This window comes from Sorex fumeus, unplaced genomic scaffold (genome assembly GCF_029834395.1).
Source record: "Sorex fumeus unplaced genomic scaffold, SorFum_2.1 ptg000007l, whole genome shotgun sequence".
Taxonomy (NCBI): Eukaryota; Metazoa; Chordata; class Mammalia; order Eulipotyphla; family Soricidae; genus Sorex; species Sorex fumeus.
This window is the reverse complement of record NW_026606064.1, coordinates 58137533-58161762: the sequence shown is the minus strand read 5'-3', so window position 1 is coordinate 58161762 and position 24230 is coordinate 58137533. Positions and strand designations below refer to the sequence as shown.

Here is a 24230-nt window from a genome sequence, read left to right as displayed (position 1 = left end):
CGGCTGGGTAGTGAAGGTAGTGGAGGTCGGCCGATGAGGTATTTATTTCGCTCTGGCAGGGTGAGTCTTCTGGGTGTAATCTCTGAGTTGCTGGATATTGGTGGAAGCAGGCAGAGGATCTCTGTTTCCAGGTCCCATTGAGCCTGGAGTCCAAGGTCACAAAGTTCCGCTTTACCTGGTTCTGTGGGGCTTCACTCATGCGTGACAGTGACTGTGATCTTTTCCTTTGTGGAGCAGAGCAGACTGACTTAGGTTGGTTAATGGGCAGTTACAGACTCTGAATTCAGCCAATGGAACTGGATTCTAGTCTGAGCTACTAAATGAAAGCATCCAAGTCTAAAAGCTGTAAGTCTATTTTGGGTTTCTTTTTCTCTGAATTCTGTGTGGCCTCTCCTCCATCAGTGCCTTTATTGTCCACTGGGGGACATATCTCGAAAGTTGGTTGAGGAATGATTTACTCTCACCTGCAGAGATTATTTATACCCTGACTGGACATCTTCCTGGAGAGAATGATTATGTAACCCACTACACATCTCAAGGCTATACATATTTGTATGGGTACATGGTGGTAGATACTTCAAGTACATCCATGGACACACTGAGCATACTGGGTTTCACCCCACTGCCTGCTGGAGTAATCTATGCTCTGTGCACACTGAACAAGCAGAAAAATTCAAGGTTTCTAATATTGAACCGTACACTTTATTTATTCCATAATCCACTTATCTCTAATGTGGTCAGTTCTCTCCTAGGCCAACTCCAGATTTCCCCCATAGCATTTCTAAGGCCGTTCCCTCTGGCCCGTCCCTTCCTTACCCCATGGTCATTTCTCTTTCACTGAAGTGCTTTTGTCTTGGTCTCTCCTTTGTAATTGTTTGACAGAAATTAGAAAAGTCAAGACAAAAGCAAAAAGTCCTTTGGCTCTATCTTCCTGTTAGCCTGTTGTCTTATTTTTTTATATTTTATGAAAAAATTTAGGTAGTTTATTCCCTGTCTCTACATATCCAATTCCTTCTTTTCTAACCCCCCTAAATCTTTCCATTCAACTAACCGAAAATGTGCCTCTGTCAGGCTTCAGATTGAATCTTTAACTCCTTGGGTAGACTTATTTGAAAAAAAATTTTACATGGAGAACAGATTTAATATTTTGGTGCATGGAATGTTATATAAAAGCACTAGATTTTTTTAAATGCAAATGATACTACTCCAAATGTATATGTAAAATATTGACTAAACTTGAATGATAAGTTAGACTTATTATCTTGCACAACAAGTGCACAACTTAAGCACAACAAGTGCATGGGGCTGGAGAGATAGTACAGGGGTCAGGTGCTTGTCTTACATGCCATTAACCTGAGTTTGATCCCTGGCACCCCATAAAATCTCCCAAACCCACCAACAGTGATCCTTTGAGTTCAGAGTCACGAGTAAGCCCTTAGTTCAGCCAAGTGTGGCCTCCTGCTACCTCCCAAAACATGCATGGCAAGCCTCAGTCATCAAAAGTTCCCTAATCTATTAGTATCACTTAATCACCTCAAAAATTCTTGATAGTGACATCTCTAGTCCACAGATGGAGAAGCTAAATATCTTTCAATAAGTACAAAGTTAATAAGTGATAGCAGCATTTGAATGCAAGTCTGTAAGGCATTGGACTTTTTTTCCCATTTCAACACCCTGCATTTATTAAGGTGCATTGCAATTCATTACTAGTCAACTTTGAAGGCTGTTTAGTGGCACATCATTCATTTCTATGTTGGGAAAATGATCTTTTTTTTTTTTTTAAATGACTATCCCTTTCCATTAAGAGAGTAAGAGAGCTTCCTTTTTTTTTTTTTGAACAGGAACCTCTAGTATCGTTACTAGATAGAAAGGCAGGGGCTAGAGCAATAGCATAGTGGATAGGGTGTTTGCCTTGCACGTGGCTGACCCAGGTTTGATTCCCAGCATCCCATATGGTCCCCTAAGCACCACCAGGAGTAATTTCTGAGTGCATGAGCCAGGAGTAACCCCTGTGCAATGCCGGGTGTGACCAAAAAAAAAAAAAAGGAAGGCAATGAAATTTCCACAGGGAGATTCCCTTCCCAGTGTCCTGGTTCCTGGTTCTTAAAAGTAAGGCTCTCCATCAGTGACCTTCTTTTTACCTTTGGGTGAACAAATCAGGCTTAGGCCAAAATGTAACTGAATGTTTTGGTTTTGGGGCCACCCCTGGTGGTGCTCACTCCTGTGGGGCTCACGGAATAGGAGGAACTGTGGGAATCTAACAGCAAGTTGGCAACATGTAAAACAAGTGTCCTATTTGCTGCACTTCTGTTCTGACCCCAAATGACATAAATATAATGTCACTTTTAACTACTAATTTAAAATGCTTTTTTTTGGGGGGGGGGTGTTAGGGGGAGGAGAAAGCTCTCAAGAGGCATGCCAGAGGCCAGGCTTGGTCCATTGGGCTGCAGTGTCAACACAGGGGCATGATGATGAGACACTGCTCAGTCCCTCAGTGGTGCTAGACATGCCAGTGTGTGCTGGGGCCACCAATGGCCACACCTGGAAACGCTTCGGGGGCCATGTGGCCCCAGGAAGCAAACCAGGTTGGGTGCATGTGGAATAAGCACCCATTGCATTGGCTATCAGCCCCCTAAGAGATTTTTTATGATGAGAAAGATGAAAATCATTATCAGGAACTTTTATAATTCTAGAAGTAATGTACATTTCCTAGACAGTTTCAAATCCCATTTACCTGCTTCCCAAACTGAGGAACATTATGACCGAAAAGTCAAAATGCTGAATAAGTTTTGATTTCCTCTGGTGGCAAGTCCTTTCCCTTCAGTAAAACTGATAAACTGTTAGAGCTGTGGTGTGAATTGGATCTGGGGAATTTTTCCCTTTCTCTAGGGGCTTGTAGGGGGTGGGGGTGGGGTATTTCTCTGGGAAAACAAGACAAATGGCAAGAGAGCAAATGCTTGGCTTTGGTTCTTCCGTTTCTCACTGGAATAAGTCTGAGCAAAGCTGTGATCCTGTTGGCCTCGGTCCCCTCTTGACCAAGATTAGACTCCAGGTCCGTTTCTCAAAATCAGGGCTGTCAGGCCTGAGGGGAGAGGTCCCAAACCTCTCTTTACAGACATATAGATGCCATTTCTGCTGTGCCAACTCTGCACTCATGGGAAAAGACAGATGAGTGAAGTGCTCTGCCCGTTTTCCTGAATAACAGCAGTGGCAATGAATTGTCCAAGCAGCCAGATTTTCGTTAGTGCTGCCCACTCTGTAGGGCAACAGGAAAAGCAGGACGAAATTTTAGCATGCTTGTGCCTTGATCTTAACATGCCTTTTCAATATTCTGTGTGATGAAAAGCGGTTCATCCTCAAAGAGCACGTGTGGCGTCTGCTGAAGTCGGGAGGTTTCCTTGAGGAAAAACTCTGGGTGCAACTGATCAGCGAAACCCAACCAGCTGCTTTTTTCACGGGATACATTTTTACTTGAAAGAACATCTGACAGACATATGTTGAAAGAACAGATTCAGACTCGGGTATTTGGCAAATCTTTTCTCAAAAGTGAACAAATGGAGCTTGTCACTACAAGGAGAAACACCTGACATTATCTGTTACCAATACAAAAAAAAATCTTTCTTTCAAATGGCAATTAGAATTTTGAACAAGTTGACTCCATCAATGGGCATTTAAAGCTTCCTGAAACTTAATGATTTTTCAGATGTAAGTGGAGGGAAAATTAACATCATTAAAGATCACAAATTATGCATATATATATAATAAAAGATCTATATAACTACTCAACTATTTTCCAAATGACCAATGCACAATACTACACGGACAGTCAATGAACAGAAAACAAGATACTATTGATATTATCTCATATTTCATAGTACAACTAAACTCCAAGAAGCTACCAGACATGTTTTAAGTCAGTTACCTGACATGCTTTTAAGTGGTATCTAATAAAAACATCAACTAGTATCTGAAAAGATTTTGAAAATACCCCTCCCCCTTTTGAGCTATAATAAAGATAGAGATTCGCATCAAGTATGTCCATACAAAATAAGCAACATGTCACAACACACTAAATAAAACCTGATTAGAAATGTTATCTCAGGGAATCTAGTTTTTAAAAGTATTTGTTAAAAAAATCACTTTTCTCTTTCATTTTTAGTTTTGAAAAATACAGCCAATTCCATAAAAATGTTACTTATAATAAGAAATACTTGTATCTGTATTGCAAACTATAATGCCCAAATGTACAGAGAGAGGATAGGGCAAACTGTCTGCCAGGGAGGCAGCGGGAGGGTGGGAAAGGGGGGATATACTGGGGAGGCTGGTAGTGGAAAAAGTGTACTGGTGAATGGATGGGTGTTTGAACATTGTATGATTGTAACTCAAACATGAAAGCTTGTAACTGTAACTCACGGTGATTCAATAAAGTTTCTTAAAAAATTTTTAAAAAAGAAAAAAGAAATACTGGGCTTGTTCTCTGGAGATGAATTCACAAATAAATATTTTTCCATTTATAAGCTTGCATATGTAAATACCAAGAGATGTAACTTACATAAACAGATGTTAACTAAAAAGTTTGAGAATTACTCATCAAGGTGAAGTTTAATGTGCAAATGATTTTAAGATTCTCTGATTTTCTATTGTAGACAGTGACAGATGTAACAGTAGAAAATAAAATCTGGTGGGGCCTTGCTTTCTGCTGACAGGTTTTTGTTCCTTCATCAATATTTCTTTGCAAGAATAAAAAGAGACAGACCCACAAATGAGAAGTTCAAGAATAGATTGAAAATAAGGAGATTTGAAAATAAAGCACTCAGACATAATTTGCCCTAATAAAATATCAATTATAATTAAAATGTCACTACTTGGAAGCATTAGGATACAGAAAAATAAAATGCGTGACAAAATCTTATAAATATGCAATGTTTTAGAAATTTATTTTACTTAATTTGAATTTGTATTCATGGCATATTATAAATTATATTTAAAGACTCTGTATTCCCCAACTTTACAAAATATTGCTACAAAATTATCTTGTAGTATATAATCTTTTTTTTTTAAAAGAAAGTACTTCTTCAGAACCTTATTGTATGCAAAATCATTTAAAAGTATTTTATCAAATAATATAATCACATTGCTGTTTCTAGTATTAATTGGAGGTTGGGATTTCTGTTTATGTCTTTATGATTTTGGTGCCAATTAAAATCAAGAGCAATGTGTTTTCTTTATTAAAAGCATTACTAAACTGTAATATTTCAATTCCTCCAAGTAGTACGCTTTTACAAACAAAAGTGCTTCGCCTATATTTTCAGCTTGTATAACATCCTAAATACCTGTCAAACTTTTTTGCTTTTATCCCCACTCAACTCATCACACCAACCATCTGCATAAATAAAGATGTAAGCATCTGCTCTATGGCAAATGGTCTCAGGGGCAGATGTTTCTATCCGTGTGTTCATGTCACTGGGACTGGATACATTATTTGAACAGATGTACACAATCTGAAAGTGTTGTGTCCCACAGTGAAATGTCTCCAACTGCTTTCTATCAAAGTACATAAACGCTATTTGCACCTGCATTTATGTTAATGATATAAAGGCAGCGGGGGTTCTGACAAAGTGAGATGTGATGCTATGAAATATATTTACATGGTTAATTGGAGTTTCTCAGACAGTCTGCTGCCAAATGGCCATCCTGACATTGATGCATGCCCCAAAAGGTGACCCAATGAGTAGCCTTTCTAAGCAGTAGAAATATGACTATTTCAAACAGCAACAAGGAAATATATCAGAATTTAAATTTGCTAATAAGAAGACCTCAAATGCTAGGATTTTATCCCCAAATAGGAAAATTACTTCTAGTATAAGTCTATCTGCTGAGAGATTTCAGACCACCCAGGTTAGTTCCATTTTGTTCTACAAGGATATTTCTATAGGTGTGTGTGTTTTCCATTTGTACTTCTGTCAACAGCCTAACATACTAATAACCAATCGTGGTATTTTGTAGAGGTTATTACACTGGAAAGTTCCAATTTCCAACATTTAAGAAGTTAACCAAAACCAGCTTGAAAATGTCAATTTGTACTTGGTCTGCAACATAAAATGGTACCAAAAGTCCAAGAACAGCATTTACACCACTAGTTAAGATCAAAATGTTTCCATATGAATGTCACATATTTGGAAACATAATATTTTGGTAATACATAGGGAATGTGTTCCCCCCAATAATGAGGTCACAAAGCCATGTTAACCGCAAAATGCAAAGCATCAAATTACAGTGGTTCTCCTTGCTACTGTGCATTACATATAAAGGCTTGGGGAGCCAAATAATTTACACTAATAGTTGTATTTATAGCTTTTACTGAGCTACATATTTACTGAGCTAAGAGCTTGTGGTCACTTCCAGATAATATGTAACTTCATTAACTTGAAAGTTATAATGTCAACTTTGTACACTGTCATTGTATCTATGAAATATTACCCAAATTTTATTCTGCAAGTTATCCTGAAACTCATATTGCTCTTTAAAATTTTATGAGATTCAGGACTAGAGAGATAGTACAGTGGGTAGGGCACATGCCTAGCACCTGGCTGACCCAGGTTCAATCCTCACAGTACCCCATATGTTTCCCCAAGTTCCCCCACTCAGGGAGTGATCCAGGGGTACAGAGGCAGGAGTAATATGTGGTCCCCAAACCAAGAAACAAAACAAAAACAATGAAACAAAATAAAACTTTGCAAGGTTCATTCATGTACAGTTAACCTTAAGTATTCACAGATTTTATATTTTTGAATTTGCCTGCTAACATTTGGGATGGACTTGCAAGATAGGTTGACGCTTTGGTGGTTACCTATGGAACGAAGCAGGCAAATAATCTCAAACTGCCTAATGTGTGTGGTCTCTGCAGCTATTGGTGCTTTATCTTCTTGCTTTAACTCCTGGTCTATGTTTTTGTATTTTGTCCTTTGCGTTTTTAAAGGACAAAATCAGCCTACTCTAACTCAGTGTCTAGTGTTTTCAAGTATAAGAAGACTGTGATTAAGCTAATGGATATAATGAGTTAGGTAAGTTTTATTCAAGCATGAATTACAGTATTATTGCCTAGGAGCTCCATGTTAAGGAACCAAATATATGTGTGTATATGTATATATATATGTACATATATAATATGTGATATTACATATGTTACACGGGGATATAACTAGGTCCTGTTTTGGTTACTATGAAAATGTAACAAGAGGCCCAACAGGCTCACCTAATCTCATATTTCTTCTAGATGTCATGGTTTCATATTTGCTAATTTAATACTTGTCATGAATTTGTCAAACACTAAGTCCTGTGAATTACAAGAATCAACTGTACCAGTTTCATGGACTACATTAGGGGACCAATTATTATCCTCATTTAAAATATGTTTGGACCCAGGCCCCTGGACTTATATTTAAGAGAACTGAACCTAAAAAGAAGGGCAAAATAACCATATTTCAACTTCCTAGCTCTTGGCTTAATGGTCATTCACTAAAGGAGGGTGGCAAAGGAGGGAAGGAGCGACAGGAGAAAGACAAATAGAAATGAATTTAAGAAACAGCTTTAATATGTTCACAAATAAGACTGAGGATTAGATAATAAACCATTTTTAGGTCAATCCTCATAAAAAGTAAACTCCTGCTTGGTCAGGCAGTTCACTTTTATGACTTGAAACTGAGCTAACCGAGAGTAGTGCTTAGTTTGGGTTTCATTTTTCCTTTTTCCTCCTTGCTCCTTGCCTCTCCAAAGGCAATAAATACTTGCTAAATGAACACATGGACCTTCGAATTCCAGCTTGGTGTTTCATTAAAAAACAAAGATTAAAATATTTTCACAGCATCGAAGTCATATGCTTAAAAAAATTTGAAAGTTTTAAGCATTTTCAAGAGAATTTAATATGAATTTTGGAAACCAGTAAATGCAAGGTTGTATATAGAAGTCTGCCAAAGATAGAAAATTCAGAAGTCTAACATAAGATGATTTTCTAAGTTAAAAAAAAGTTAAGTGATTATCCCAAATGTTCCTTTTTGTTTGTCTTTTGGGCTGTACCCAGAGATACTCAGGGGTTACTCCTAGCGCTGAACTCAAGAATTACTCCTGGCAGTGCTCAAGGGACTGTGTGGGATGCTGGGGATGGAATTCAGGTTGGCCATGTGCAAGGCAAATGCCCTACCCACTGTACTATTGCTCAGGCCCCACATGTTCCTTACTTTTTTTTTTGGCTTTTTGGGTCACACCCAGTGATGCACAGGGGTTAATCCTGCACTGCACTCAGGAATTACTCCTGGTAGTGCTTGGGGGGACCATACTGGATACTGGGAATCAAACCCATGTCAGTCCCATGCAAGGAAAACGCCCTACCCGGTATACCATCACTCCAGCTGTTCTTTACTTGAATTTTAAAATATTATACTAATACCAAAATGTTGGTCTACTAAAGATGGCATTCATATGTCTATAAGACCCAATAGTATATTTTTCAATTGTGTCATAATTATTTGTGTTTTGTGCGGGAAACTTCCAAGGATTGCTGGGGGCCACCCAGGGTTATTATGCTTTGGGCCTCCCTCATGGTGCTCTGGAGGCCAATGGGCAAGGGACAGACTCTGGGTCCTGGGCACATCAAGCACAAGATTCAGTCCTTGAAAGCCATCTCCATGGTCTCTGTAGCAGATGCTTTACAAAAAAAATTTTTTAAAAAAAGTTTTCAGTGTATTTTCTCAAATAATAAAACATAGGTTTTGTTTGTTTGATTCATCTGAAGTCACATGAGAGACAGCATTAGCCCTGGCTTTCTCAGTCAAAGAATGGGCTAGCCTTGACAATCAGAAGTTGTGCAGTGCATATTTACTTACCTGCAAGGATGCCAGGGAAGTCATTAAGATCCACAGTGTTTCAGACTCAGAGCATCTGTCTGCTTGCTTCCAACCCCCATGCCTTACCACTTTCTCTGAATGAAAAACACAACTCACAATCTAAAAACCACCTTTACACAATACAAATGTTATGACAGAGTTGGGAAAAGTGGTCAAAGATTCCTGTCGGTTGCAGCAGACGTGCCTAGGAAATGGCAACACTGAATGGTGAAGCAGGGAAGAGATTTAAGATTTCTGAGAAACTCCAGTGAAAATAGACCCTTCTGGATTTAAATCAAGGCTCCCCTGACCCGTGAACAGTGGCACTTGTTTTAACCAACTGTGTGGGGGGACTTAAAATTCATCCTTTCTTCTCCAAGGTGCAAACTTCAGTCCTTAATTGGCATAACCACAGTGAACTTCCTTCTAGCACATAAAAAACATAAATTGTCCCTGTTAGAGAACCATTTGACAGTTGCTCACTTGTGTGCTTCCTTATCTGGCAAGTAAATAAATTCATTTGCATTTTCAGTCACTGTGGTGGTTTTGTCTTTCCTTCAGCAAATTTAAAGTGGAAGTGACCAAAATGTAGTTTGCCTTATTATGCTGTTTGCTAGCATTTTTTAAAAACATCATTTATCACTTGCCATGATTTGGTCCATCTGAGACATTACATTGCACTTCTTTGAGTTTATTATTTGAAAATATCAAAGAAAAAAAGAACATAATTAGAAAACCCATCTCTGAAGGTTTAGGAAGAAATAATGCGCCCAAATCCTATATGCAGGAGAGGTAAAATTGTAATAAAGTAAGCCTAATGAACTGGAGATTCTACAAAGGGATAATGATATTAAATTATAATGGGAAGATTTTAATTCGAAACAAATTATCACTAGAGTATTATTACAATATTACTTCTCTTTATAAAAAAATTAGAAAACATTTAAATAGAAGCCAGTAGAATGTTTACTTAGCTCTAGTTTTTATCATCAAACCCAAATCCCCTGCCCCCTAAGACCCACTTGGTTGATTCTGCACATGTCAATTCCCTCTGTTGTATTTTCTTACCATTCTGAAAATTGTTTGGCTTCATCAAGGTTCCAAAAAACATTGAGCATCAAATCTGACATGCTGCATTTTAGTTAATTATATAAGTGTCTGTTGTTCGAATTTTGTGTGTTTCATAAAAGCACAGTTCCTATTAGATTTAGCTTTGAATTTCTCATAGTATTTGACATAGTTCCTTATATTAAACGTGGAGATTTTTCTATCTGTTTCTACCTTTGGACATTTTGTTAGGATACAGTATGTTAGGCATGTTTTCCTTGAACCCCGTAACTCTGCTGATGCTGTTCTTCCCTAAAGTTCATGCATAAATATGCAGAACATGTGTGCTTATACATAGAGACATAAATAGCTTATTAAATAAGAGAGTATTTAATTTATAATTGGCACATGTCCAGCCCTTTTAATAAATGATTATGCTTGATGATATAAACAGAATCATAAGTAACAAATCTGATCGTTTTCTTTCTTAAGAAGTAGTAGGAGACGGAGTGATAGTACAGCGGTGAAGTATTTGCCTTGAATTTGGCCAACCCAGGTTCGATCCCCGGCATCTCATATGGTCCCCTAGCACCTCCAGGAGTAATTCCTCAGTGCAGAGCCAGGAGTAACCTCTGAGCATCACTAGGTGTGACCAAAAAAGAAAAAAAAAAGAAAAAAAAGAAGTAGTAATATTCCAGGACACACACATGTACACATATAGCATCTGAACAGATGAAGGAAATAATTTAAAAATGAGGAAATTCCATCATATGATCATCTAATCTTTGATAAAGGTGCAAGAAATGTGAAGTGGAGTAAGGAAAGCCTCTTTAACAAATTGTGCTGGCATCACTGGACGGCTACATGCAAAAAAATGGGCTCAGAACTCTGCCTAACACCATGTACAAAAGTAAGATCAAAATGGATTAAAGACCTCAACATCAGACCAGACACCATAAGGTACATTGAAGACAAAGTTGGCAAAACCCTCCATGACATTGAGACTAATGGTACTTTCAAAGATGCCACGCCACTGGCCGAGCAAGTAAAAACAGAGATAGATAAATGGGACTATCTTAAACTAAGAAGCTTCTGCACCTCCAAAGAAACAGTGACCAAAATACAAAGACAGTCTACAGAATGGGAAAGGATATTCACCGAATACACATCTGACAAGGGGTTGATAACAAGGATATACAAAGTACTGGTTGAACTCCACAGGAAGAAAACATCCAACCCCATCAAAAAATGGGGCAATGAAATGAACAGAAACTTTCTCAAAGAAGAAATCCGAATGGCAAAAAAGCACATGAGAAAATGCTCTACATCATTAATCATCAGGGAGATGCAGATCAAAACCACAATGAGATACATCTCACACCTCAGAGACTGGCCCACATTCAAAAGAACAAAAGCAACTGATGCTGGCGCGGATGTGGCGAGAAAGGGACACTCCTTCACTGTTGGTGGGAATGCCGACTAGTTCAGCCCTTTTGGAAAACAGTATGGACGTTTCTCAAAAAATTAGAACAGAGACTGGCCCACATTCAAAAGAACAAAAGCAACTGATGCTGGCGCGGATGTGGCGAGAAAGGGACACTCCTTCACTGTTGGTGGGAATGCCGACTAGTTCAGCCCTTTTGGAAAACAGTATGGACGTTTCTCAAAAAATTAGAAATTGAGCTCCCATTTGACCAGCGATACCACTCCTGGGAATATACCCCAGAGAGGCAAAAATGTGTAGTCGAAGTGACATCTGCACTTGTTTGTTCATTGCAGCACTCTTTACAATAGCCAGAAACTGGAAGAAACTTGAGTGCCCAAGAACAGATGACTGGTTAAAGAAACTTTGGTACATCTACACAATGGAGTACTATGTAGATGTTAGAAAAGATGAAGTCATGAAATTTACATACAAGTGGTACAATATGGAAAGTATCATGCTAAGCGAAATGAGTCAGAAAGAGAGGGATAGACATAGAAAGATTGCATTCATCTGGGGTATATAAAGCAACAAAATATGAGATCAATACCTACGAATAGCTGAGATCAACACCAGGAGGATTACTCCATAGCTTAGAGGCCAGCCGGGTATTCTAGGGGAAAGGGCCGTTCAGATAGAGAAGGGAGCACCAAATAAAGGGTGTTTGGAGGATCCTCCCAGGAGGGGAAATGCATGTTGAAAGTAGACTATGGACTGAACATGATTGCCACTCAATGCCTCTTTTGCAGACCACAACACTCAAAAGGAGAGAGAGAACAAAGGGGAATGCCCTGCCACAGAGGCAGGGTGGGAGGGGGGGGTGGGGGGATATTATCCATGGTGGTGGAAAATGGGCACTGGTGGAGGGATGGGTATTTGATCATTGTGTGACCGAAACCCAAGCACAAAGATTTGTAAATCTACAACTGTACCTCATGGTGCTTCACTAATAAAAAAAAAATGAGGCAATTCTTAGGCTTTACTATATAATATTATTTTTCCTGATTGCTACGACTTTTTACACTACAAGCTATTTTATATCTAGTTTAAAATAGCACTGTAGCACTGTCCTCCCATTGTTCATTGATTTTCTCAAGCAGGCACCAGTAACGTCTCCATTGTGAGACTTGCTGTTACTGTTTTTGGCATATCGAATATGTCACAGGTAACTTGCCAGGCTTTGCTGTGTGGGTGGGATACTCTAGATAGCTTGCCAGGCTCTCCAAGACGGATGGAGGAATCGAACCTGGGTAGGCCGCATGCAAGGCAAACACCCCACCCACTATTCTATAGCTCCAGCCTCCTAGTTTAAAATAGTTCTAAATATTCACACATAAATAAGTCTAATATCTTTGATTAGTGGACAAAAAAGGGGATGACCCAAAGAGGGATTTAAAATACTAGTACATTTACAGTGACATAAGGACAAAGGTGAGCTTTGGATTTTGAGCCACCTGGGTTTCCATCTTAGCTCGGTTACTTAGCTGGCTGGGGATCTCTTTGGTGGAGAGATGGTAGTGGTGGCTGCTCAAGTGGCATGTGGGACCCACCTGGTGACTCCTGGCAGTGGGCTCAGCAGTTCAATGCTGAGGGTCTGAGAACATGGTACTGCTCAGGCCCTGTCGTGCGGGGGCGGATCGACTGCAAGTCCAGTATCTCAATACCAATACTATCCCTCCAGCCCCTGGTTGTGATCTCATAGAAATGCCTCATCTCCCAGAATATTTAAGACAAATGTTGTGATTTAGTGTGGGTAGAGATTACAGTGGGTAAGGCTCTTGCCTTGCATATCACCCATCTGGGTTCAATCTATGGCACCACATGTGGTACCCTGCACTCTGCCTGAAGTGATCCCTGAACTCAGAGCCAGGAGTATGCCCTGAGCATACCAGATGTGTCCCTCCTTCCTTCCCCCACACCCCAACAGATAATATTTGACTATGAGAATTAAATCAATGAAAGGACATAAAGCTATAGGTAGAATGAACTGCATGCCAGAGCCACGTGATTAATTAGCTATTTTAGTTGTTTTAACAGTCCAAACAGGGCTTAAGTATCTTCGGTTTTAGGAAAAAAAAAAAAACATGAGGAATTTACTGAAGCTGTTGAATCTATGAGGTTTGAACAGATTTTATTTTGTGGTCAAATCTATGGAGGAAACTAAACTTATACAAAAGCCTAGAATGTTCAACAGAAATGGGCTGGGAATATGGCTCAAAACGGTCGAACAGATACTTTGCACGTGCAAGGCTCTGGGTTCAATTCTGGCACCTCCTGCCCCTTCACCATAATAAAACATAAAAGCAAAGTAAACCTTGATGAGAAGCAAAGAAGGCAAGAGGTATATAAGTGTATGGCTTAGTTAGACACTCAGAGTTAGAAAAGAATGAGTTTACTATTCCTGGCTTAACCATTAAGGAAACTGAAGCCAAGGCAAAATTTCCACAGCTGGTCAGAAGTTGTGAATGAGAAGCCAGTTTTTTTCCCTCCTGACATTTAATATAATACTCTTTCTTCGAAACAGTCACATCTCTCCTAGCTTGCTCAGATGAAGGTGTGAGAAGAAAGAACACCAGATTTCCAAGCCCTTCATCAGCTGCCACTGCACAAATCTGCATATGGACACCAGGAACACTCACAGGAATGCAATTTGTTCTCTTCAGTAGGGTTGTGTTCTCCTTTCTCCCATTTTGATCTCCTCTCTTGCCTAAGAGTTCAAGACCATATCATGAAGGGGTCTCAAGGATTCTAACTCTTCCTTTCTTTCAGTGCCTGAATGGGAACCAAGCCAAGGGATTGAGGCTGTGTTTACTTTCTATAGGTTTTCCTTGGGACATGCTTGGTCCACTATGGCCAATGCACAGCCCAAGCTGGAGGCCAATGTTTTGTCATATTGCACCAGCCCCCAAGGACAGAGAAAAACTCAAAAATAACTCCTACTAAGAAAAATAGACACTATCATCCCATATTCTCATATGTGTCTATTTTGCAAAAAGAAATATGCTGGGTAACTGACATGTATTAGAAATGAGAAAGGTGAGGTCAATATTAATTCAAAGGTGGAATTGAGTTTCAAACCTAAATTCCATTCTTAATGGAGTTGTTTTTTGATAAGGAGACCAAAGAATATTTGCTCCAGTTGAAGGTTCTTGACAGTAAATTCCCTACACCCTTCACTAAACCAGTATAATTAAAAACATTCATATACATACACACAGACACACACAGACACACATACACCCCAAACGTCCCTTCCATGTGATAAACAACATGTAAGAGCAGGTGAAAGACTTGACTTCTTTTCTAATAGGTAGAAGGTAGAGTTCAACCTTTTACAGGGAGAAAAAGTTTATCTGTAAACCTTTTTTTGGAAAACTCTAGGAGATTTTTTTTTTTTTAAGTCACGATTTTCTGGGCTAGCGATATGGCTCAGAGATCTAGAGCACAAGCCTGGGTTATGCACAGGACCAAGTTCAATCCTGGGCACCACCAGCCCTGTCGTGTCTGTGCTGGGCTGTAGCCCTGGTGGCTGCCACTGTTGGTGGGCTTGAGCAGCGCCGCCCCCATCTCTGGGGCACAGCACTGAATAATCTGGCTTGTGCAGCTGGATGGAGTCCCAACAGGAGTGGCCCTTAGTACTGCTTGGAGATGCCCCCAGATCTAACTGCCTTTTAAATAAAGTACATGAAAGAGAAACAGTTTTCCTTTTATTTCTTTTAAAGTAAGTATTGGGGCTGGAGTGATAGTACAGTGGGTAGAAGGGTTTGCCTTGCACACGGACGACCTGAGTTCGATTCCTAGCATCCCATATGGTCCCCTGAGTACTGCCAGGAGTAATTCCTGAGTGCAGAGGCAGGAGTAACCCCTTGTGCACCACCAGGTGTGACCCAAAAAAGCCAAAAATAAATAAATAAATAAAATAAGTATTAAAGGAAACAGTTCAAAGAGATCATAAGCAAATATCTTTCCTCTCCATGTGCATTTTAAAAACATACATGCATGACTATAAATGTGTGACCATACATACTACATATAATAACTATATATGTACATATATTCACTATACACTATATATGTATCACTAAAAACATGCATTTTTGCTTTCCTGAAGTCAACACACCCTATAATTCCATTTGACAGATATTAATGCCAGCAAGTGCCAGCTAACGGCCTAGGCTGTATGAGCTTTGGTCAAATGAGCTAACCTCGATTTCAAAAAGAAGAATGGGGGTGGAGAGACAGCTGGGGGGTGAAGGTTGCTTGCCTTCCATGCCGCCAGCTGAGCGAGGAGTAGCCCCTAAGGACTGCTTGGGTGTGACCCAAACTTCTCCTACCTCCCTCCTATCTCCAAAAAAGACCTCAAAGGAGACATACATAACTAGCTTTAATTTTCTAAGTTTCATGATATAAATTACCTTATGGTCAAAGGATGGTGACATTAAATGTATCAAGTGAAGCCATTTATATAATACTATTTTCCTTACCTTGATCTCTTGCTGGTACTGACAAAGAATTCTGCATTGTGAAGTATTTGACTTGAGGAGTCACCTCCCTAAAAATAATTAAGCATGAATAATTCTTAGAAACTGAGGTATTACCATAATTGAATACTAAAAAAATCCAGTTATACTTATATTATTTATTATTTTGCTATTTACTGAGATGCGCTTGGTTAAAACGACTATATATGTTTTAGGGTACAATTTTAAACACTGAAGAAATAGACCACACTATCAAGATACTGATGTCTTTAAAAAAATTTCTCTCTATATATGTATATTCAGGATTTTTAATTTTACCTAATGTGCCTTTGTGGTACTGGAAAGGGAAGTAATAATACATGGAAAGGGATCTGAAGTGGTCTCATAGTGCCAGGGAAATAAGCATGAAGGCAAAGATAAGCTTCTTTAAAAACAACCCTGTCTGATAATTGTTTCATATAAATACATAATGAAAATGCTTAACAATGTATATAAAAGTAATTACAATTTAATCATTTGATAAAATTTAATCTTGTCATTAAAATGTAATTATGAAGATGATGTAGCAACAAGGAATATGTTGATACAGAACATACTAAGAAACACATACTATAGGATTACAATCCCCTAGTAGAATTGCAGTCCTATAAAATAGAAACACATAGAAAAGTGCATAGCAGGAAAAATGTGAAAGCACAGAGACACGGCACAGTGACTGGATATATGGACACATTATGAAATGAACACATATCTAGTTAGTAATTATCACCACATATGTTGCCGTTATTTTCTTGTGATGAAAACTTTAACAATCTATTCTTAGCAACTTTCAAATACCTCATATTCGAAACTATATTTATTAACTATAGTCATGCTTTGCACACACATCCCCAGGACTAATTTTGTAAGTGGAAGATAATATCCGCTCTACCCACTTTACAAGACCAGTTACCCTCTTGTTTGTGCCTTTGGCATCAGCAGTCTGTTCTCTGTGTCTGGGAACTTGATTTATGTGGATCATGTACTATTTCGCTTTCTCTGGCTTATTTCACTTATACGAGGCCCTCTCAAGATTCCTCCACACACATGGCAGTATTTTATTCCTTTTTAAAATGGATAAGTAGTGTTTGATTCCTATATATAAAACTCACTTTCGGGGGCCTAGAGTGATAGTACAGTGGGTAGGGAGTTGGCCCTGCATACAGCTGGTCTGGGTTTGATCCCCAATATCCCATATGGTCCCCCAAGGCAGTCAGGAATGATTTCTGAGTAACAACTAGGTGGAACCCTCCCCCTCAAAAAACACTTTTTTTTCCTACATGCACATGCGGAACTATTTCCCTCTTTAAAAAAAAAAAACTATTTCCCCCCTTTTTAAAAAAAAATCAAATGAATGACTGTATTTTTTGTGGGTACTTATACATACATGTATACAAACACACACACACACACACATACACACATCTCATTTTGTCATGCGTTTCTTTCCTGCATTTCCTGGACACTGTGTTTCCCCCACAGTGGAAGGTTGTAGTGCAATCTATCATCAGCATCATTTTCTCAGTAACATGTGCTCCCTTGGTATTGCCACATCAAGTTTTGGTTATTCTCCTAATACTTTCAACTTTTCCATGATTATTGTATGTTACTGATTATTGTATGATTATTGTATCATACTGTTCTGTGATCAGTGCTCTCCATGGTAATCAGTTATTAGAGACTGTTCCTACCAGCCAGAATGAAAAAATTCCCACGTTAAAAAACACTGGGAGGAGTACAAAGGCAGGTCTGGACTTAGAGGAAATAACCTAGACCTAAAATAACAGAATTTTGGTTTCATATAACAAATTGTAGAAGCAGACCTAAAAGGCTTGATTATACTATTTCTGACCTGTCTAAATTTGTATCAGAACATAGCTTAAGAACAGCTATAGACAATCACAAAAATTTACATTACCCTGCAAAGCATAATTCTTAACGCATTATATAAATTAAAAAATAAACACACAAAGTAGTAGGAAAATCTGGGCTGAAATGTAAACAATAATAAAAACCAATCCTGAACTGACCCAGACCTTAGATTTTGTAAAGACAAATGAATGACTGTATTTTATATGCTTAAAAAATAAAGCACAGACACAAAAGATATTTTTCTTCTCAAGTTGTTTTTATATTCTTTAAAATTTCTTAATTGAAATTCTGTGGTTTACGATGGTTTCTTATGCATATAATTCCAACACCATACCCGTGTGGAAACAGAAAATATTTTTTCAAACCCCAGTAAAATTTCCAGAGACTAGAATAAGAATATATAAGATAAAATATGCTAGAATGGATTAATGGCATATGAAAAATGTTGGAAGAGAGTATTAACAAATTTGAACTCATTGTGCTAGAGATCATTAAAATGTGACTCAGGAAAAAGAGAGTAAAAAAAAACAAACCTCATCATCATTGAGTGGTAAAACAATTTTAAGTAGTTTAATATTTTAAGAATTGGACAGAGACAAAAGAACAGAAAAATTATTTTAAGAAATAAAGGCATAAGTTTTTTCCAGATTTGAGTAAAGCCATAGACAGATTCAAAAAGCTGCATTTGGAAACCAAATGTGTTCGGAGAAAATATTGTTCAAAAATACAGAGAAATAAAGACATTTTGCTCACTAAAAGGCTGGACCAATTTATCACCAATACACGCAATACTATAAGAAATGTTAAATTATGTCCTTCAGGGAGAAGAAACAAGATGTCAGATTAGGATGTGGATTAACAGTCAGGAAGGAAAAATACTAGGAATGGAAACAACATGGGAAGTATCTTTTTTATTACAGTTTAGGTTATAGGGTTACAGTAGCATTCAAGTTTCTGGTATTGATGTACAAAGTTACTGCACCCCACTCCTCCACTGACGTGCCCCTGACTTCCCCTTCATCCCGTCCCTGTGTCCACTCTGGTACAACTTCCTTCCCTCCAAATCCTGGCCCCATTATTGTTAATTGACAGTTATGCTTTTGAGAGGAAAAAAGTTGAAAAAAGAAATCATGTACTTTACTACCTGAGATGTGGCATATTACCAGCGGAAAGCATATTATAATCAGTTAAATAGGTAAAATCATGAAACAAGTAGGCTTAGCTAATAAGACAAACACAACCAAATGAAATACAAAACTATTCAGATTTTCAAAAAACAATAAAGGACAAAGAATGGATGGCAAATATGTCCAATAAGATGACATACTAATCATACTCAATGAGATTATACATTAACCATTACCTAATCATTAGTCATATTCAATGAAAATAAACTAATATCTGAGTTATAAGATATATATGGATTAAAAATAGAAAGACCTAACTAAAATTTTCTTATAAGTTCAAATATAAAAAGACTAATAGATTACAAAAACTAGGGAAAAAAAATACATGTCAATAAAAACTACTGTCAAAAGAATATTCATAGTATCAGAATACTAAAATAAACATTCTACTTAAAAAGAATGCTTATGATACCACTCCTGGGAATATATCCCAGAGAGGCAAAAATGTATAGTTGAAGTGACATCTGCACTTGTTTGTTCATTGCAGCACTCTTTACAATAGCCAGAAACTGGAAGAAACCTGAATGCCCAAGAACAGATGACTGGTTAAAGAAACTTTGGTACATCTACACAATGGAGTACTATGTAGCTGTTAGAAAAGATGAAGTCATGAAATTTACATACAAGTGGTACAACATGGAAAGTATCATGCTAAGCGAAATGAGTCAGAAAGAGAGGGATAGACATAGAAAGATTGCATTCATCTGGGGGATATAAAGTAACAAAGTATGAGATTAATACCCAAGAATAGCTGAGATCAGCACCAGGAGGATTACTCCATAACTTAGAGGCCAGCCGGGTATCCTAGAGGAAAGGGCAGCTCAGACAGAGAAGGGAACACCAAATAAAGGGTGTTTGGAGGACCCTCCCAGGAGGGGAGATGCATGTCGAAAGTGGACTATGGACTGAACGTGTTTGCCACACAATGCCTCTTTTGCAGACCACAACACCCAAAAGGAGAGAGAGAACACAGGGGATTGCCCTGCCACAGAGGCGGGGGGTGGGGGGTGGGGGGATGGGGGTGGGGGGATGGGGGTGGGGAGATATTATCCATGGTGGTGGAAAATGGGCACTGGTGGAGGGATGGGTATCTGATCATTGTATAATCAAACCCAAGCACAAAAAATTGTAAATCTACAACAGAAAAAAAAAAAAGAATGCTTATGCTATTATCAGGCGAAATGTTTATATTAGTAACAGAAAAATTTAAAAGCAAAGAATGCTACCAGAGATATAATTATAAAATTATCTACTCACCAAGAGGATATAATAATCCTAAATGCTTATTTTCATAATATCTAAGCTTCCAAACCCATGAAGCTAGAACATATGAAACTGTAAAAAGAAAGAGACAATATCAGTAAATAATTTGTAAAAAAAAGCAGATACAATAACTCAAAATATTAGAGATTTGAACACTAGATATCAACTATACTAATACTAGATACCAACTATATCTAATTGACACTAGTAAAACACTCTACCCAACACAATGGAATACACAGTCTTCAAGTTCATATAAAGTATTTATCAAGAGAGACCATGTTATGGATCATTAAGATAAAGTTCAATACACTTTTAGAGGGTCAAGTCACATAATGCATGTTCTGACCACAATGGAGTAGAAGTAGAAATTATAATAGCACTGTAGCATTGTCCTCCTCTTGTTCATCAATTTTCTCCAGTGAGCAACAGTAATGTATCCATTGTGAGACTTCTTGTTACTGTTTTTGGCATATCTAATACATCAAGGGTAGCTTGCCAGGCTTTGTCATGCAGGCGGAATACTCTCGGTAGCTTGCCAGGCTCTCCAAGAGGGGCGGAGGAATCGAACCCAGGTCGGCTGCATGCAAGGCAAACGCCCTACCCGCTGTGCTATCACTCCGGCCCAGAAACTATAATAGCAAACAGTATTTGGAAAATCTTCAAATGTTAACTGCATCACAGGTATATATTAAGGGTGAAAGAATAAATAAAAGAGAAAATTAGGACATATTTTTAGTTGAATGGAATGTACCAAAATTTGTGTGAACCGATTACAGCAAAAAATGAAGGAAATTTTAGAGCACTAAACATCTACATTAGAAGAGAAGGTAAGGCTCATGTAAAAAACCTGTTTTCATCTTAAAGCTAGAAAAAGCAAGTTAAATTCAAAGCAGGTATGAGAATTAAAAATAAACAGTAAAATAGATATAATAAAAGTAGATAAAAAGAAAAAAGAAGATTCATTATAAATATAATTCTGAGTAATAGCAATTAATAAACTTTTAGTCTAGTGGGACAGAAAAAAGAAAAAATAAATGACCAAAACCAGGAGTGAGCCAACTGACACCATTATAGATAATACCGTTATTGAAAAGATAATAAAATATCCTTACACACACACACACACACACAAAATTGACGCTTTATAAAGGTGCAGATAAAAAGCGAAGGTGCAGTGAACAAAAGAGAGTCATATCAATAAATGGCATATATTAAATATGCTAACAACAACAAACTATGAGACAATCACCACACCTCACAGAAATTCAAAATGCTAAATTTAAAAATGTAAAACTTCAGAGAGAAAACATTATGTCAGTAGGCAAAGAGACCTCAATGGGCATCTGAAGCATATATAATCTGAAGTATATATAATCCACACAATATCTAACAAATTAAAGAAAAAAATGAAACAAAAAGTCAAATTTCTATTATTCAAAAGACAGTTAAGACAAGTGATGTGGTAAGAGAAAATTGAAAAGAATAAAATTTTTTTTCCAGAATAGAGAACTCTCTAAACCCATTAATAAGTAAACAATGTAATTTTTAAAGAAATGGCAAACAATTTGAAATATTTGACCAAAACAGATATATGACTTGCAAACTAAGGGCATGAAAGGATGCTCAACATTATTAGTTACTGAATAAATGTAAATTAACACCATAAAAAGGTATCACACAACCTACTAACATGGCTAAAATTTTAAAAAGAAAAAAAAATAAACTGGAAGTTTTAAACACTTGTTTTAAAAGTTTAAAAGTTTAAAAAGTTTTAAACTAAAATGTCACAATTACCATAAAAGGGTGCCCTATAGCTTCCAATAGCTTCCAGCACTGTTACTGTGACCCCTCCAAACAAACAAATAATAAAATGAAAACAAATTTCTAAGTAAATTATAAGTGTTTGTACAATGATGTCAATACAATGTTTTCTTTCTCTGATTTCTTCCTTTGGTTTTTTTTTTTTTTTTTTTTTTTTTGGTGGGGGATGAACATCCAGTAGTGCTCAGCACCTTACAAGAGGGTCACTTGTGACAACAGTCAATTCCAGCAATGCATAGGAGAACATGTGTGTTGAGTGTCCAATATAATGCTTTGTATTTAAAAATAAATCAGCGTAGAGTTGAAAAATGATGTTTTAGTTTTGTATAAAAGGGGTTTGTTAAAGAGAAGTGTGGCTTCTCTCCCTTATTCATGCATGAGAAACTACCAAATCTTAAAAATGCCTAAAAAGGCTATCTCTGGTTGATTCCTTTATACCCTCCTTCCCTCCCTCCCTCCCTCCCTCCTTCCTTCCTTCCTTCCTTCCTGCCTCCCTCCCTCCCTCCCTCAACCCTATCAGGATGTGAGGGATCAAACCCAAATGGGCCACATACAAGGCAAATACCTGACAGATTTGTACTATCTCTTTAGTCTTTTAACCTTTTTAATGTTTATGGATTAGTACTAAGTTTTTCCATTGAACAAATACAGTCTTTGCAGTAAGAAAAAAGTATGATATTTGATTTCAATTATTTTGAAAAGTTGCAATATTCAATAAGAAGTGTCATGACAATAATTTCAATTGTATCCACAATATCCATGGTTAATATTTAAGACAGAAAATTCAGTTGAGCAGAGCCTACTGTTTTTCTACTACACAAAACACTGCTGTATTTAATTCTATTATAATCATAAAAAGTAGATTACATAATAAATAAAACTAACGCTTATTAAGAAAAGTATCTCAATAGCCACAATACTGCATCTTCTGATTTGCTGGAAATAGCATCATTCTTTAAATGTGCAAGAAAAAAGGGAATAACCTTAAAAATTCACAGAAGACTAAGAGTAATTTTAAAATATGATACCACCTTAGGGGCTGGAACGATAGCACAGGGGGTGGGGCGTTTGCCTTGCACGTGGCCAATATGGCCGACCGGAGTTTGATTCTTCTGCCCCTCTTGGAGAGCCTGGCAAGCTACTGAGAGTATCTCACCTACCTGGCAGAGCCTGGCAAGTTACCCATGACAAACACAGTAATAAATCTCACAATGTTACTGGGCCCGATCGAGCAAATCGAACAATGGGAGGACAGTGACAGTGATACCACCTTGAAAGATAGTAGAGAGAGAAGGGTGCTTGCCTACATGTGGCCAACCTGAGTTTTATCCTCCCCTCCCAGCTTCACCCCCAAGGTGGGGGGAACCTTCTGCCTGGCCAGCAGTGATCCCCTGAAGAAGAGCCAGGAGTGAGCCATGAGCACCTTTGGGCCTGGTCCCCAAACCAAAACAAAGGATTGGTGGTAGCTCTTTTTTTGAAGATTTGTAAGAATTCGCTGGTGAACCTACCTAGCCCTAAATTTTTGTTCTTAGGGAGATTATTGTTTTTAAAATTATTTCTATCTTGAGGGGCTGGAGTGATGGCACAGCAGGTAGGGCTTGCCTTGCATGCGGCCGATCCAAGTTCGATTCCCAGTATCCCATATGGTCTCCTGAGCACCACCAGGGGTAATTCCTCAGTGCGGAGCCAGGAGTGAGCCCTGTGTATAGCTGGGTGTGACCCCTCCCCCCCCAAATTACTATCTTGACTGCCTCAATAACAATAGATCTTATTCAAGTATTTCTACTTCCTTGTGATGCAGTCTTGAAGGCTGCAAGACTCTGGAAATTTATCCATTTCTTCCAGAGTCCCCAAATTAATGACAGGTTGTTCATAGTAATCTCGCGTGATCTTTTGTGTTTTTGAAGTATTTGTTCTAATTTTTCCCCTTTCATTTCTGATCTTACTTAACAGAGTCATCTTTTTTTATTTCCTTTGTAAATTTGGCCAAGTATTTGTCAGTCTTGTTAATTCCTAGACAAAAAAATAAGGTCTTCATTTCACTAATCTTTTGTATTATTTATTTGTATCTGGTTTTCTTTTGTTTTGTTTTTTGGGCCACACCCAACAGGCGATGCTCAAGGGTTACTCATGGCTCTGTACTCAGGAATTA

The 24230-nt window shown here is 37.9% G+C and overlaps 1 protein-coding gene across 2 annotated transcripts in view; it reads right to left on the bottom strand.

Annotated features, from left to right (window-relative positions):
- The window catches only part of ZNF438 (zinc finger protein 438), a 178453-nt gene that overhangs the window by 23096 nt on the left and 131127 nt on the right, over positions 1 to 24230 (bottom strand). For both annotated transcript variants that reach the window (XM_056133061.1, XM_056133068.1), the window contains exons 3-4: positions 20249 to 20326; positions 15897 to 15964 (exon numbers count right to left, since the gene is read on the bottom strand). In XM_056133061.1, the coding sequence (XP_055989036.1) occupies positions 15897 to 15933 (37 nt within the window). In that variant the 5' untranslated portion in view covers positions 15934 to 15964; positions 20249 to 20326. The remainder of the gene's footprint in view (positions 1 to 15896; positions 15965 to 20248; positions 20327 to 24230) is intronic.